The 16,242-nt window shown below is 40.6% G+C and overlaps 5 protein-coding genes across 5 annotated transcripts; 2 read left to right on the top strand and 3 right to left on the bottom strand.

The window, feature by feature from the left end:
- Window positions 1-1,347: 1,347 nt before the first annotated feature.
- SKDI02G4050 (alpha-glucosidase) lies at window positions 1,348-3,117 on the bottom strand (the record flags this gene model as incomplete). The annotated part of the gene is made up of 1 exon (XM_056231059.1): window positions 1,348-3,117. The coding sequence occupies one exon, from the start codon at window positions 3,115-3,117 to the stop codon at window positions 1,348-1,350; it is 1,770 nt and encodes a 589-aa protein (XP_056086280.1).
- Window positions 3,118-4,065: 948 nt separating this feature from the next.
- On the top strand, window positions 4,066-5,769 carry SKDI02G4040 (sugar porter family MFS transporter; the record flags this gene model as incomplete). The annotated part of the gene is made up of 1 exon (XM_056231048.1): window positions 4,066-5,769. One exon carries the CDS (start codon window positions 4,066-4,068, stop codon window positions 5,767-5,769), a length of 1,704 nt encoding a protein of 567 aa, XP_056086279.1.
- A 960-nt stretch (window positions 5,770-6,729) lies between these two features.
- Window positions 6,730-8,136, bottom strand: MAL33 (transcription factor MAL33; the record flags this gene model as incomplete). The annotated part of the gene is made up of 1 exon (XM_056231036.1): window positions 6,730-8,136. The coding sequence occupies one exon, from the start codon at window positions 8,134-8,136 to the stop codon at window positions 6,730-6,732; it is 1,407 nt and encodes a 468-aa protein (XP_056086278.1).
- A 1,879-nt stretch (window positions 8,137-10,015) lies between these two features.
- Window positions 10,016-11,740, top strand: PHO89 (Pho89p; the record flags this gene model as incomplete). The annotated part of the gene is made up of 1 exon (XM_056231025.1): window positions 10,016-11,740. One exon carries the CDS (start codon window positions 10,016-10,018, stop codon window positions 11,738-11,740), a length of 1,725 nt encoding a protein of 574 aa, XP_056086277.1.
- Window positions 11,741-11,980: 240 nt separating this feature from the next.
- Window positions 11,981-15,739, bottom strand: PCA1 (cation-transporting P-type ATPase PCA1; the record flags this gene model as incomplete). The annotated part of the gene is made up of 1 exon (XM_056231014.1): window positions 11,981-15,739. The coding sequence occupies one exon, from the start codon at window positions 15,737-15,739 to the stop codon at window positions 11,981-11,983; it is 3,759 nt and encodes a 1,252-aa protein (XP_056086276.1).
- Window positions 15,740-16,242: the final 503 nt, after the last annotated feature.

The following is a 16,242-nucleotide window of genomic DNA, read 5'->3' as shown; positions in this document are numbered from 1 at the left end:
CCTTGCCGCGGCGTCCGAAACAAGGCTGACATCACAATCGCACCAGTCCAAAATAAAATCGATTATCGGGAAAAAACGAGCCTCTAAGGTTGGGTGAAACTTAAATTATAATTGCTTCAAGTGCGAAAAATTACTTGTCCATACTATATCCGAACAATTGCAAAAATTTGGTCAGGAATGCTCAGATACTGGTCAAGCAATATTGAATATTGAATATATTTGGTACGAAAACATAATAGTTAATGACAAAGAATCAACTCCTCGCCGAGAAACTCTCAATACTTGATAGAGATATGGGTAATCTTGTCAATAACAAGGTCATGGGCGTACAGGGAAAAAATGACAACGCCACATATTATTGAGGCTTTCCAGTCAATAACTCTTGTTTCTCCATCGGTACGGATTTTGGAAGTCTCGAGAATTTTGTCACTTCTAACTCATTACCAGACTTTCTTAACGTCCCTTGGGACGAAGTCTGTTAGCGATTCCATAAACACCGGTTGCGCAAATTAGGTAAAGACGATATGGTTGCAAAGGTTACGCTAGAAAATGGCTTTCCGGTAATTTAATGGTCTCAACATCTTCTTTTGAAGACATCAGGTTTTTCCGCAAGCGGCAAAGGCGGAAAAGTCATGGCGTGCTGCATCCAAGAAGTTCATCGAAGAGAGTAATTTTCAGAAGATCTTTGGAAGTATGGTTATAGTGGCACTGATGTATTCCTCTTGGTTGGCTTTTCAACATTGATATTATTGGAACAAGTATGTTCATCATTACTCACATAAATAACCATCATTACTATCTGAGATATTCAGATTGTATTCTAAAGTGTATTTCATATATGTTACACTGACGTCGTACCTTTAGTAGATGGAGGGGATGCTAAACGAGCTGTTTGGACGCTGGGCATAACTAAATTTAAAGATCCTTTAATTGACCGTCAGCATGAGTTTATATATAGATGATATGAGTCGTTACATTGAACTTATAGTAAATTCCCAAGTGTAGTATTATATTGAACATATCGAATATGTCCAATCAACGTATGTTTTACATACCTCTCGTATATAGTATAAGAAAGAGTTCCGCTTTTATTCTTAATTAATACCACTAATTATCAACCATAGTTCTAAACCGTTATACTAGCAATTGGTGGATGGTGGTTGGTAATTGTTCTAATAATGGTCTCTCTTGCTGAAATCTTGAATATCAAGGCGCTCGATTACATGCATACAGGAATCAATTTCCTTCAGCTTTTGAATCAGGACATACGTCAAGTAATATTGTATAATAATATTTGATTCTTATTTAAGGTATAGAAAATTTATCATGTGTCATTATAATTGTCAATCATTCAGAAATGTAAATTCTACCTTCCCATTGCTTCAATGTCCTGGAGGAGGCATCGACTTCCTCCTTTGGGAAATTTCCAAACTCTAACTTGAATGATGGGCTATCATTTGGAATCGTAAAATCAATCACGTCAGAGCTAAAATTCAAGGCAGCAAACAATGTCTTGCTGCCGTATTTCTTTGTGAAGCTGAACAGCTTGCCATTGTCCAAGTCAATGAACTCGAAATCATAGCCATAGACGGTAATATCCTTGTGGGCCTTTCTGAATCTCAAAGCCTCCTTCCAGAAGTTCAAAACAGAGTTTGGGTTCTTGGCCTCATCATCAACGTTAATGCCTTCTCTGAAAGACTCGTTCAAATAAAACCATGGTTTAGCATTAGGACCAGAAAATCCGGCGTTTGGCTCTTCATGTGACCATTGCATAGGTGTTCTGGCATGGTCTCTAGAGATAAGGGCAATGGCTTCTAAAAACTTCTTCATCTCCTCGGAGTTTTCCCCATGCTCTTCCTTAATGGCTTTGTAGTTGTTTCTAATCTCAACATCCTCGTACTTCTCAACAGGCCAGTTTTTGAAGTTGATTTGGCCCAGCTCTTGTCCTTGGTACACATATAGAGTACCGGTTAAAGCACTTAGCAACACAGACAGTAGCTTACCAGAAACGACACGATTCTTTGGCGAATCGTCACCAAATCTCGTGATGGAACGAGGTTGGTCATGGTTTTCCAAGTAAACAGCCGACCAACAATCAGTCCCGTTAATGTACCTAAAAAGTTCAGCGAGGGCAACCTTCCAATCCTTCAGTCCAAATGGAATTAAGTTTTGGCGGAACAAGGGTGAAGTCCCCACGTCGGTGTGTGAGAAGTTGAACAACTCACACAGCTCGTGTCTAGAGGCACTTGTATATAGCCTCTTGGTCTCATCGGAAGCGTGTTGCATCTCGCCAACCGTCATAATCTCCCTGCCATCCTTGACCCTGTCTCTCATGAACTTGTTCATTTCTTGGTGATATTCGTGAATACGTGGTCCATTCATTGTGAAAGGATCACTAGGTTGCCACATTGTGTTCCCGTCAATCACAGGAGCATCTGGTAAACCAACAACTTTGGAGTACAAGCTCCCCACATCAATTCTGAAACCGTCAACGCCATGGTCTAACCAATATCCAACAGCACTTTCATAGATTGCCTTTCTACAATCTTCATTCTCCCAATTTAGATCAGGTTGGGTGGAGCAAAACAAACGCAAGTAAAACTCCTTTGTTGTCTCGTCAAAAGTCCATGCGGAACCACCAAAGTAAGATCTCCAGTTATTTGGAGGGATTGGGCTACCTTCGGCATCATAGCCCTTAGGAGGTCTCCAGAAAAACCAGTCACGTTTAGAATTGGTCTTTGAGGATCTGCTCTCTTTGAACCATTCATGTTCGCTGGAGCAGTGGTTGATGACCAAATCGGTGACAAATTTCATTCCCAGCTTGTGAGTCTTTTCGATCAGAGCAAAGCAGTCTTCATTGGTACCATATGTTGGCCAGACTTTTTCATAATTGGCAATGTCGTAGCCCATGTCATCTTGTGGAGAGTCGTAGAATGGCGAGATCCAAATGGCATCAGCACCAAGTCCTTTGATGTACTCTAATTTAGAAGCAATACCTTTCATATCACCCCAACCATCATTGTTGGAGTCTTTGAAACTTGCTGGGTAAATCTGGTAGATTGTTGCTTCTTTCCACCATTTAGGATCTGTTTCTGGATGTGCAGAGGAAATAGTCATATTTTTGTTCTTTTTTCACTATAGAACGGTCACTCGTGTTAATTGCTTGTCGAGGAGCTGTCTTATTTTTCTGATGTATATTATGTTTTACAACTCTTCTCTCTCTGGAATTGACAACCAGTGGAATCTCGAGTGAGAAGGTTCCTTTATATACGTTTCATTTTCCACATCCGTGTTCCTGTTGGAACACGCGATCGGGAAGATATGTTGCAAACGAGGTTTTCAAGAAGCTCGCACTCACGGTAGCGTCATTAACTCCATTAGATCATACAAAACCCCTCTGCAACTGCACCTGAACGGTGGTATGATGCGTACTTCACCAAGATGCCTATTTGTCGTACCATACCCTCCTTGGGTGGACATCATTCCATGCACTTCCCCGCGATCTTGCATGTTCGTGGTTTCACAACAAAGTACAAACAATACAGTTATCTTTTATAGGGCCCCGCAAAATTATATAATCATTTCTCCGTGGAATTACATAATCATTTCTCCGTGATATTACATAATCATTTCTCCGTGCGGAATATGAGTGTTTCCCGCTTGACGCATCCTCCTCATTTCGAAGAACTTTTTTTGGCTTTCCACGGATTACTTCCGAAAAAGAAATGCTCCGTAAAACTCTAAACTCTAATAGTGAACTAATAGAAATTAAAGGTCACGTCGAATATTAAAGATGGAGTCCGTGTTTTCCACCAGCAGCACTGAACGCACAAATCAAAAAAGGCATTTCACCATCTTCGTTCAGTTGATATACTTTTAGGCGTTAGTGCTACTTGGCTCCCATTGTTAGGCCGCCTTTCACAGGTTTATAAATATAAATAGCGGAGTATGTGATGTGACATTTGCAATGATAGAAGAAGCGATTGTCTATTTCTTGACATGTCATGGGAAAGATTAAACTAACATATCACTTAGCTCTTAACCGTTTTATCTTACAAAAATATCATGTCCAGTGTTGGTGATACACCCGCAGATGATCCATCTGCGACTAATTCTAATATTCAGTCAGCAGCAACCGCACCTTCAATTACGACCAAACGAGACGACTCAAAAGGGTCTCTCGATCTCGCTACGTCTGAAAAACTTATTGACATACCACAGAAGCCCCTCTCTGCGTACACCACCGTCGCAATCTTGTGTTTGATGATTGCGTTTGGTGGGTTCATCTTTGGTTGGGATACCGGTACAATCTCGGGTTTTGTCAATCTCTCAGACTTCGTCAAAAGATTCGGTCAAAAAAACGGCAAGGGCGATTACTATCTGTCAAAAGTGAGGATGGGTCTGATTGTCTCAATATTTAACATTGGTTGTGCCATTGGAGGAATCGTGTTGTCCAAAGTCGGCGATGTATATGGCCGCCGTATTGGTTTGATTACAGTCACTGCCATCTACGTTGTGGGCATCCTGATCCAAATTACCTCGATAGATAAATGGTACCAATATTTTATTGGCAGAATCATTTCTGGCCTTGGCGTGGGGGGCATTGCCGTTCTCTCCCCAATGTTGATATCCGAAGTCTCTCCAAAACATATCAGAGGAACCCTTGTCCAGCTGTATCAACTGATGGGGACGATGGGTATTTTTCTGGGCTACTGCACGAATTATGGTACAAAGAATTATCATGACTCGACTCAATGGAGAGTCGGTCTTGGTCTTTGTTTTGCCTGGGCCTTATTTATGGTTAGCGGAATGATGTTCGTGCCCGAATCACCACGTTATCTGATCGAGGTTGGTAAAGACGAAGAAGCCAAGCGTTCCCTATCAAAATCGAACAAAGTCTCAGTTGATGATCCTGCCTTATTAGTCGAATACGACACAATAAAAGCAGGCATTGAGGTGGAAAAGCTAGCTGGTAACGCGTCATGGGCTGAGCTGCTCTCCACGAAAACAAAGGTATTCCAACGTGTACTCATGGGGGTGATGATCCAATCTTTGCAGCAATTGACCGGTGACAATTACTTCTTCTATTACGGTACGACCATTTTCAAGTCTGTGGGCTTAAAGGACTCCTTCCAGACATCGATCATTATTGGTGTAGTCAATTTTTTCTCCTCTTTTATAGCAGTATACACCATTGAGAGGTTTGGACGTCGTACATGCCTATTATGGGGTGCCGCTTCCATGGTGTGTTGCTTTACTGTGTTTGCCTCCGTTGGTGTAACTAAGTTATGGCCTCAAGGCAGCAGCCATCAGGACATCACTTCACAAGGTGCTGGTAACTGTATGATTGTTTTTACCATGTTCTTCATTTTTTCATTCGCCACCACCTGGGCAGGTGGCTGCTATGTTATAGTCGCAGAAACCTTCCCTCTTAGAGTCAAATCAAGAGGAATGGCCATCGCAACAGCCGCAAACTGGATGTGGGGTTTTTTAATTAGTTTCTTCACCCCTTTCATCACCGGTGCAATCAACTTTTACTATGGTTATGTCTTCTTAGGTTGTCTTGTTTTTTCCTACTTTTATGTCTTTTTCTTTGTTCCAGAAACGAAAGGCCTGACACTGGAAGAGGTCAACACTATGTGGATGGAAGGTATCCCACCCTGGAAATCAGCAGCATGGGTACCACCGGAAAGAAGAACCGCAGATTACGATGCAGATGCTATTGATCATGACGATAGGCCAGCTTACAAAATGTTTTTCTCTAAGTGATTCTTTGGGTCTTCAACAACTCAGACTTTTCTCTATCGTAATTCCATGCTATATGTTCTGTTTATTTTAGGTACGTCCAAATATCTTATGAATGCTTCGCAATGTCACATAATGCCGAAATAGAGAGATATAATCATTTGTCGTGTTGTTATCGTTAGCCTGAATATTGGTCGAATAGAAGGGAAATGAATTCTGCTCTTCCAGCAATGTCGCTCCACCAACCTCGACTCATAATTTATCTCCATAACCTAGAATATTTGAATAAAACCGCAAAATTTGATGGATTTCAAAAGAAAGAATAATATCACAATATCATAAATCTGTCACATTCTAGCTATTCTTCGCATATATCATATCACTACTCATTTTCAATATCAATAATTTGATTCTGCTCGGTTTTATTACAATGGTTGCCAAAAGTTTCAATACATTCATCTCCCTTATATATCATTTTAATATATTTTATAGCTTTTATAATAGTGCATTGTTTCACAGAGATGATACTAGAAACTGCTTCTTCCTCAGTTCAAGCCACCGTTCAGTTAGAATGAATTTCATATAACTATGTTATCTCAAACACGACAATAACTCGCATTCATTCAATGACAGTATTTTGATGTCTTTAACTATTTTATCTCATCGTCGCAGGACTATTATTCCCTCACTGAAGTTTATCACTTACTATTATATAAATTAACCCCAGTGAAAGCACATATTTGAGCAGCCCTGTGGCACATTGGAACCGCAAGAAAAACATAAGTATTTACATGCTATACCATCATTCGTTAAAGGAATCAAAGACTGTACATTTTTCTATCAAACACCTTTGACTCGTAATTCGGTCTTCCTTTACTGAAAGGTAGCCTTTAAGGTGCTAGTCCGTTGCCTGACAGCTAAAGCGTCGCGGTAACTAAAATCATTATTTCGTAAACTTTTAGTCATGAGCGACAGATAATCTACTCAAGAAACAATATTGGAATCGTCTTTAAAGTTATCGTTTAGCTCCAGAGGACTCGAGATTGGAAGGGAAATAAAAGCTCTCTGACACTTCGTCACAAAATTTTCAATCAGATTACCATCATAGTGTTTTAGAGAGAAAATGAATTTTGATATTTCGCACAGAACGCTCCAAGCCTCCGATTCTGTATTTTGATCGTGCTGATTTACAACGTCCACCAATGCAGTGGCTATTTCCAGTGCTTTTCTTGCTATTACAGGGCCATGGACCTCATAAAGACTATTTGGTGTTAGGAATATATCGTCTAGCATGTCCCTGGCAATTTCAACTAATATTTGCGCATTGCTAGCATTCGTGAAAAAGTTGGCACCTTTCATTTGAGACACTAGTTTCCAGGCTAGCGTTCTAATCCAGTGCCGAGAGAATGAAATGTCGACGTATCCGTAAGACCATGGCTCTATTTCAAGCGATGCTGTATGGAGCTCTCTCCATATTTTTTTGAGAGAGTCTTCAGTACAAGAAACGTTTGCAGAGTCGGTAGCCAAAGCATCAAAGAAACATTTCCCTGGTACGGTAAAAACCCTGATCATCTCAAGAAAGCTGTCCAAAGAAAGTCGAGGGTCAGTTACAAACTCAGGTTGTGGCGGAGATATTGTGGCATCCAGACTTGTTGCACAATGAACGTATATGCAGTAGTATCTTTCTGTTAGGAGAATCAAATAATACAGCTTCCGTCTAAGCTGTTGCTCATAGAATGGAAGTGATCCATATGTTTCTTCGCGATGCAATCCAGCTACTGTGATAAGGCCAATGGCTTCACAACAGAGTCTGTAAGAATTTCTCGTATCCGAAGATTGCGAGAAACAACGCAGTAAACAGTAGTATGTCATGATTCTGAATATGTCTCTGCCGCTGAGATCATCGAATTTTTGGCGTGAAGACATACAGAGAATGGATAATTGTTTTCCAGTAAAAGAGAATCCCTCTTCAGATTCTATTTCAGTTTGCAAATCGCTGAGAGTGGCCGCTGAAAGAGCTACCAGAAACCAATAAACGTAGCAGTCATCGTATTTCTCTTCAAGAAGCATATGCAGATTATCGTAGGAGAGCAAAGGCCAAATAACGTATAGATTATCGTGATACAGCCTCAAGCACTGATCAATCTGCTTTTTTGGAATTTTCATGGATATTTCTGCAGCGGTCGTGCCACTGTTGTTCTCTCCAAACAGCGGTGCTTCGGTTACGTTTCCTAAGTTTCTTGCGCTAATGGGCTTTGGACCTCTTTTTTTCAACGGTTGCTGATGTGTGCATTCGAAGTTGTGTTGAAGACAACGCCTACATGGTTTTTTACCGTCACACTTTACCCGACGAACGCGACAATAGTCGCATGCATACTTAGCTAAAGTCATTTCCAGGGCAAAAATGGCTTCAAGATGTTTTAGTTCAACGTTCGAAGCTCAGTTTTAATTGTTTACCTATGCATTGTCCGGGGGAAAGATCCAGAAATCATTTTCTGCTATATTTAAGTTATTGAATTTGATGGAACGGATTATAAAATCCGGGGGCGGAGAAAAATGCGCATTGAGGTGGCATGGCGCTGCAGTAGGAACGAGAAGAATCAGCTAATCCGTTTCCGAGATCATCCAATATCAAATGGCTCTTTAAAAGGAAATACCTTTTGATTGGCCCTGAAATTTTCTAGAAATCATTCCGGCTGTAGTTTTGGTTTCATTCTCTGACCATTTGCCAGCAATGTCGGTTCGAAATTCAGGTGCTCGATTTTGTAAAGAAATCTCGCAAAAGTCCTTTTGACCGACCCGCATATTTTGGCTGCCATTCATATTGCATCGTAAATATTGTTGAGACCTACAGATATGCCTTCTATCATCGCAACCAAATGTGATGCTTGTTGTTGTCGTCGGCTGAGCTGTAGTATCTAGGTTTCCACAGGAACGCTACAGCAAGCGTGCAACAGAACCATGATAGAAATATTGGTAGAAATACCACAGTAGACTATCTGACAACAGGCCAGTTCGTCTTGATATAGCTGCAGCACACGCCTTAAATGTAAACTCTACCGCGCAAATCCGGTACTATTACGATAACCACACAGATTACTTAAAGGGCCTTGCACCTCCAAAAGAAGATTTTATGTTTTGCTCTACCCGAGTATTTCACCGTTGACTCAAATACCTTAAAATATCTTCACAATGCGGAAACAACTCCTAGTAGCTTTCAAAAAAAAAAAAAAACAGCCCGGTGTTCTCAGTAATATCCCTGACTCCATCCTGCACACCTCAAAATGGCACGATAAGACCATAAAAAATCACCAGATTTAACTACCTACCCTACAGGACGCCTGTCCCATACATTATCTCGCGCAGTGACTCAATAACCGCTCTGGCCCGTGTATCGCTATATTAATTAAATAGGCATTACAAACTAATAACACGGCACCATGTGAACATATCTGTCCTGCACAGAGCTTCTCTTCCCTACATCTTCTTCTTCTAAAAAGAAATTACCTGCTTGAAACAATGCTGTATTAGCTGCTACACGTTTAATTAAACTAATGAACGCAGTTCCCACGAGCGGTCGCCGCACCTATTTTGCTTGATAATGGAATGGTCAGCTTCATAATTTCATGCACCTTCAACGAAACGCGAAATTCTGCGCTCACTATTCGGCGAAACTTCAAGTTCCAGTTTCAAAAAGAAAAATCCAGTTTCACCCGCAAAAAGTTTAAAATTCACAGATTGCGCCACACCGCTGAAGAACGGCTTCGCCTGTAAAAATGCGTAGCGACGCAACTGACGTTTTTTTACTTTTTCTGTCCCCACGTTGTGATAATGGGTTAAATTGGACCCTTGGGTGGCTATCGAATTACGACTAAAAAATCGTCGAAAGGCGCTAAGCATGGTCCGTAGAAAATATTATGCGATCTCAATAAATTGCATATGATTGCAGCACGTGGGAGAAATGACTTCATGAATGTAATTTATTTATTGGTAGTAGCGTCACAGCCACTTCGGACCCTTTCATTACGTAAATCAATAGAGAATAAACGAATTGCTTTCAAGATCTTGTTTGATGTTTCAACCCATTCATGTATCTAAGCCTGGTTTTCTTTCGTTGGGACTTGAATCTTATATAAGTACGTCACTTGCTGGCGAAGTTTTATCTTATTATTGTTCTCGTAGAATACCATAAAAGTGAGCGACAAGGATTAAGGACAAGAAAGCAGAAGCATTGCTACTCCGACCACGAAAAGAAAAAGAATCAGCAAAAATGGCTTTACATCAGTTCGATTATATTTTTGCCATAGCCATGCTATTTGCATTCTTGGATGCTTTTAACATTGGGGCAAATGACGTTGCAAACTCGTTTGCCTCGTCGATCTCTTCCAGGTCTCTGAAATACTGGCAAGCTATGATTTTGGCGGGTATTTGTGAGTTCTTAGGTGCGGTTTTGGCAGGCGCCAGAGTTTCCGGTACTATTAAAAACAACATTATAGATTCTTCCATCTTTACTAATGACCCTGCTGTTTTGATGCTCACTATGACCAGCGCTTTGATTGGTTCATCATGCTGGTTAACGTTTGCTACGGTGATCGGAATGCCAGTTTCTACCACTCATTCTATTGTTGGTGGCACTATTGGAGCCGGTATTGCAGCCGGTGGCGCCAGAGGTGTTGTTTGGGGCTGGAGTGGTGTTTCGCAGATTATTGCCTCTTGGTTTATTGCTCCAATTTTAGCAGGCATCATCGCGGCCATTGTTTTTTCCATTTCTAGATTTTCTGTCCTTGAAGTTAGATCTTTGGAAAGATCAATCAAGAATGCTTTGCTACTGGTTGGCGTTTTAGTTTTTGCCACCTTCTCCATCTTGACGATGCTGATTGTGTGGAAGGGTTCTCCAAACTTACATTTGGACGATTTATCCGGAACAGAAACTGCAGTTTCGATTGTTCTTACAGGTGCAATTGCTTCGGTCATTTATTTCATCTTTTTCTACCCCTTCTACAGAAGAAAGGTGCTGGATCAGGATTGGACCCTGAAATTGATTGATATTTTCAGAGGCCCATCTTTCTACTTGAAGTCCACTGATGATATCCCACCAATGCCAGAAGGCCACCAACTGACAATTGATTACTATGAAGGTAGAAGAGATCTTGGAACAGCCGTTGAAGTTGAAGATGAAGAAAACAAGTCTGCCAGTAACTGTAATGACTCCGTTAAAAACAAAGAAGATATTCAGGAGGTGGACTTAGTGAGAACTGAGACTGAACCTGAAACAAAACTAACAACTAAACAATACTGGTGGTCGTTATTAAAGCAAGGACCCAAGAAATGGCCTCGATTATTTTGGTTAGTCATCTCCCATGGCTGGACCCAGGATGTTATTCACGCTCAAGTTAATGATAAAGATATGTTATCCGGTGATCTAAAGGGCATGTACAAAAGATCTAAATTTTACGATAATAGGGTCGAGTATATTTACTCTGTTCTTCAAGCTATCACAGCAGCCACTATGTCCTTTGCCCATGGTGCTAATGATGTTGCCAACGCTACTGGTCCTTTATCTGCGGTTTATGAGATTTGGAAAACCAATACTACTGCGGCAAAATCAGAAGTCCCCGTATGGGTTTTAGCCTACGGTGGTGTCGCTTTAGTCATTGGTTGTTGGACCTACGGTTATAATATCATCAAAAACTTGGGTAATAAAATGATTCTGCAATCACCTTCAAGAGGTTTTTCAATCGAATTAGCCGCTGCTATCACAACCGTTATGGCCACTCAATTAGGTATCCCTACTTCTACTACCCAGATTGCCGTTGGTGGTATTGTTGCTGTCGGTTTATGTAATAAAGATTTCAAATCGGTCAATTGGAGAATGGTTGCCTGGTGTTACTCTGGTTGGTTCTTGACTTTACCAATTGCCGGTTTAATTGCGGGTATCATTAATGGAATCATCTTAAATGCACCTCGTTTTGGTGGTGAATATCAAATGACATAATTGCAATAGGACTAATTAATAAATTTTTTTCATGAAATGAAATGATTCATATTCTATCGTATTATCTATAACCTGCTCTTACATGATTTTGCTATGTGTATTTCTTACTTATATATATTCTGATGAAAAAAATATGAATAACAGTTATGATAAATCTACTGCCGTGTTTAAAATATTTTACTCTCACCTTAATATAAAAAAAAACCATTCTCTTCAAAAAAAGCTGATGTAGAAAACAAACTATGATACTGAGCCAGCGTTGGGAGAGTGGATCTTCGAATAGCGCAAAAGAAAAGCAATAAGGATTACAGGAAGGATACTAACAAGTTCCCCTAAGCCTGCATACTCTGGTGGAATATGAACATTCACAAAGGCCCCAGCTGCCAATAAAATGGCAAACAAGTTGTAAATAAAACTCCACGCAAAATTTAGTTTAACCCTAAACATCGCTTTTTGGCTTACATCTATCATAGTCAGAATACAGGCAAGATTTGGCCTCATCGTAACGACGTCAGCAGCCAATTTAGATACCTCACTTCCTTCATTGATGTGAACACCAATCGTTGCCTGAGCCAAAGCAACTGCATCATTGGTGCCATCACCACAAAAAATAACAACAGGCGCTTTTGACTGAGAAGAGCCCTCGTCCTCTGTTTTCTTGAGAAGGTTTCTAACATAGTCGCGCTTATCCGCAGGGGTTGCATGGGAACGGATATTGGCACTATCAATTTCAAGGCGAGAGGCCAGAGAACGAACTGCTCCATCATCATCCCCTGATAAGATATGAATCGAGATTCCTTTTTGGCGCAAGGCGTTGACCGTGAAGATTGCGTCTACTCGTAAAGAATCATCAAGTGCATAGATAGCGGCGAGTGAAGCATTTACGCTGAAACAAAAAACCGTATGCCCTTGAGAGAGAGCTTCTTGCACACGAGAGTTGCCAGTGAAGGCCAGCCAACGAGAGTTTCCCCCCCTTAGTTTCAAGCCTGAGTGAGAGATCCCTTCTATGCCCTTCCCAGTCATAACTTTTGTGTCTGAAACATTGGAAGCAGATACACCTCGGTCTTTGAGATATGATGCTATTGCAATAGACACGGGGTGGTTCATTCCCTCAACCAATCCGAGTAGTAAGGATCTAATATTATCCTGATTACCACCCATGATTTCGCGAACAACAGAGAGCTTCCCCTCAGTCAAAGTACCAGTTTTATCAAAAACTACATCTGAAACATTATGAGCAACCTCTATGCTCATTGCTGACTTGAAGACCACTCCTCGTTTTGCTGCTACCCCACTGGCAACCACGAATACCATAGGAACCGCAAGCCCAATAGCACAGGGGCAAGAGACAATTAATACCGTTATAGCATATATTGTGGCCTGAATAGCAGCGTCAGAACGTGGTTTTTTACTAACATTTATTCCAACACCAATCCAAATACAAAAGGTAATAATGGTGATACCAATGATGAAGGGAACAAAGTAACCTGCAATTTTATCAGCGATATTTTGTATTCTTGGTTTTGACAGTTTTGCTTCATCAACCATAGTAGCTATCATGCTTACAGTATTGTTTCCTGGAAGCTTAGTTAGCCTTACAACCAACGTACCAGAGCCATTGACAGATCCTGCAATAACAGTAGATTGAAATTTTTTGAGAACAGGCTTGGACTCACCAGTAATCATGGCTTCGTTTGCTTCCGAAGAACCAGATATGACTGTTCCGTCAGTCGGAATTCTTGAATCTGGTACAGCCTTGAACACATCACCGTATTGAAGTAGTCTGATATCTATTTCTGTCTCGGTATGATCCTCATTAATGACAATTGCCGAAGAAACTTGTAAAGAACGAAGTGATATTGATTTCACCGCCCTATATCTGGCCAACTCACTAACAAAACGACCAACCATAATCAACGTTACAAGCAAAGAACTAGTTTCAAAAAACTGCTCTGTAGACAAAGGCTGCCCTGCAACAAAATATCCAAATGATACAACTGAAAAAATGTAGGCAGCGCTAGTACTTACAACTATAAGAAGATCCATATCAATCAATCTGGAAAACACCAGACTTTTCAGAGCGTTCGAATAAAATGGCCCTGCTACAGCAAATTGCACAATAGTAGCAAGTCCCATTGATGCAGACATAGTCGAAAGGCTTACATCGAGATTCGGAGCCCAAGCCATGACAAGAATTGGAATCGTTAGTAATATCGACAGAAGAGTTGTTAATCCCACACGACGCAAATGCTTATTTCCTACTTCAAGTGCTGGATGACCAGTAGGGGAAGCAAGCTCAACAGGGACGTCCCATCCCTTTCTGATGAGGTCTCTTGCACCTATAACTTTGGGATCAAAATTCACGCGAACAATGTTTTTGCCCGCAACCTTCAGCTCTGTTACTCCTTCTGGCCATTCACTATTAACAAAATCCTTTGCTAAACTAGGTACAATAATGTTTATGGTTGAGCCATGAGTCAAAATCTGTTCATATTTGAATTCTGTGGTTCTATTCAAGTGTTTTATAACGTCTTTGACAGACGCTAGAGAAATGTTCAAATCAAATTCCGCTTGTGATAATATCAAACTAGTATTCAAATTCTGCACGGACTTTAAGGCAGCAAGGGATCTCTTAAGTTTCGTCTCACAGCCAGTACAGGTCATTCCAGATACACTGAGGACGATATGCTCTTTAGTGGCATACCCCGCTTCAAGGTCAGAATGGACAGTTTCTCCACTTGATTTCAGAGATGTAATTGATGGAATATCGTTCGAAGAGCAATGAGAAACGGTTGTCGTGGCCGCAGCGAATTTCTTCTTTTTGGAACAACACTCTTTCGTGCAGGAAGAGTTTGAAGTGGAGATATTTGCATTGTACAAACCCCTTTTCTTGACTCTGGAACCTTTACGCATTGAACATCCAGTAGCATCACGGTATGAGTATTTTGCTCCCATCGAAGCTTCTCTTTCCATAGAAAAACGAATTCTTGGACGACAGCAAGATTCTTCTCCTATAGTAAACAAATAGCTGCAAATGCATCCAAGAGTTTCCAAAATTGAACTGTAACGCTTAAATATCTTGGAATATCTTTCGTTGGAGGATTCTTCATTTGAAGTACCACCAGCGCCTGTGGAAAGATTTCTAAAGGTTTCAAAATCAGTAGCCATGTCCAAACTTCCGTCAGACATTCTCTTCTTAGAACTACGGGAGGCGAGGTGTTCAACACACGCGGTGTTGCAACATGGTGGGTTATTGACTTCACAGCAATCGAATCTACCCAAAATTTCAGTAGTTGACCTTAAAAATCTTTTTCTAAACGTAGAATTAGTCAATTTGGAGGAATAACAGCTTGAGTCGTTTTCTATAGATTGGTTAATATCGCCCATACAGTCAGGCGCCTCTCCAATATTATCATTATTCAGATAGCCTTTGTATTCGTTTGCATGGAGGTTAACTATTGGTTGCTCATCACAGCACCCATTTTCGCAATTATCTGTGATTTCCTCAGCCATCACAGCGGAGTCTTCATCGCAACATTCTTCCTCACAAGATTTGGATAGATAAGCAGGGTCAGTTAGAGTACTTTCACGACAGTCGCTAGCTCCTCTGCATTCGTCCAATACAGAATCAACGTCGTCATTACACATCTCTTCGCAATCGTCCAAACATTCTTGAGAAGTACTTTTGGCCTCGTGGGCAAACTTTTCACCTGCGGAAATTTCCGATTGATCAACAGTACACTTTTCAGCATGAATATCACAGCACTCGTCTCTCTTGTTTTGCCTAATGCCCAGAGGTATACTCTGACCATTTGTTCCACAACACTTATGGTCCTTACTCTTTGACCGGATTTTAAGTTCTTTTGATTTCATCTGTCGACTAAATGATGTTGCCACTATTCTGTTGTATCTGTTTAAAATAGTACTTCTTGGTCTTCTTGTAAGCTTCTCTTTTTGAGTGGTTATATATAAGACTGTATCTAAGTCCCTTCTTATCATCACCACTTCGAAAGTGTGGCGCACTATAGAGTATTGACGGGCGGGCCGGGGCTTTATCCGTAGTTGAATTATCTGGTGGACAATGTCCGTGGATACAATTCAACATTACTGAACTACCATCAAATGCATCTTTATTGAATTGTGAGAGAAGTAGAAGATTTATCTTCAATATGAATAGGATTAGATTTTAAGCACTTTTGTTATAGATAAAATCCAGAGTGACCATTGAGGCCACCCTGTCATTTTTGAGTGAAGTTTTGATTAAAAATATGACTTGACAAGGCATCTTTAATATCTTTAGTATAACATTTTTATAACTTAAAAGCGAATCATTCATGCTATCCAAAAATTACTAATAAAAAAATGCACTCAAAAATACACATTAGTAGACGAGGGTCAGTCTACAACCGTTTCACACTCATCCTGGAAATTTGTGTTTACCCACCAACTTTTCTTTCGAAAGAAAAGCACTTTTTTCGAATCACCTTAAATGTAGTCTTGGC

The sequence above is a fragment of the Saccharomyces kudriavzevii genome (assembly GCF_947243775.1).
Source record: "Saccharomyces kudriavzevii IFO 1802 strain IFO1802 genome assembly, chromosome: 2".
Taxonomy (NCBI): Eukaryota; Fungi; Ascomycota; class Saccharomycetes; order Saccharomycetales; family Saccharomycetaceae; genus Saccharomyces; species Saccharomyces kudriavzevii.
This window is presented reverse-complemented; position numbering and strand designations above follow the sequence as displayed.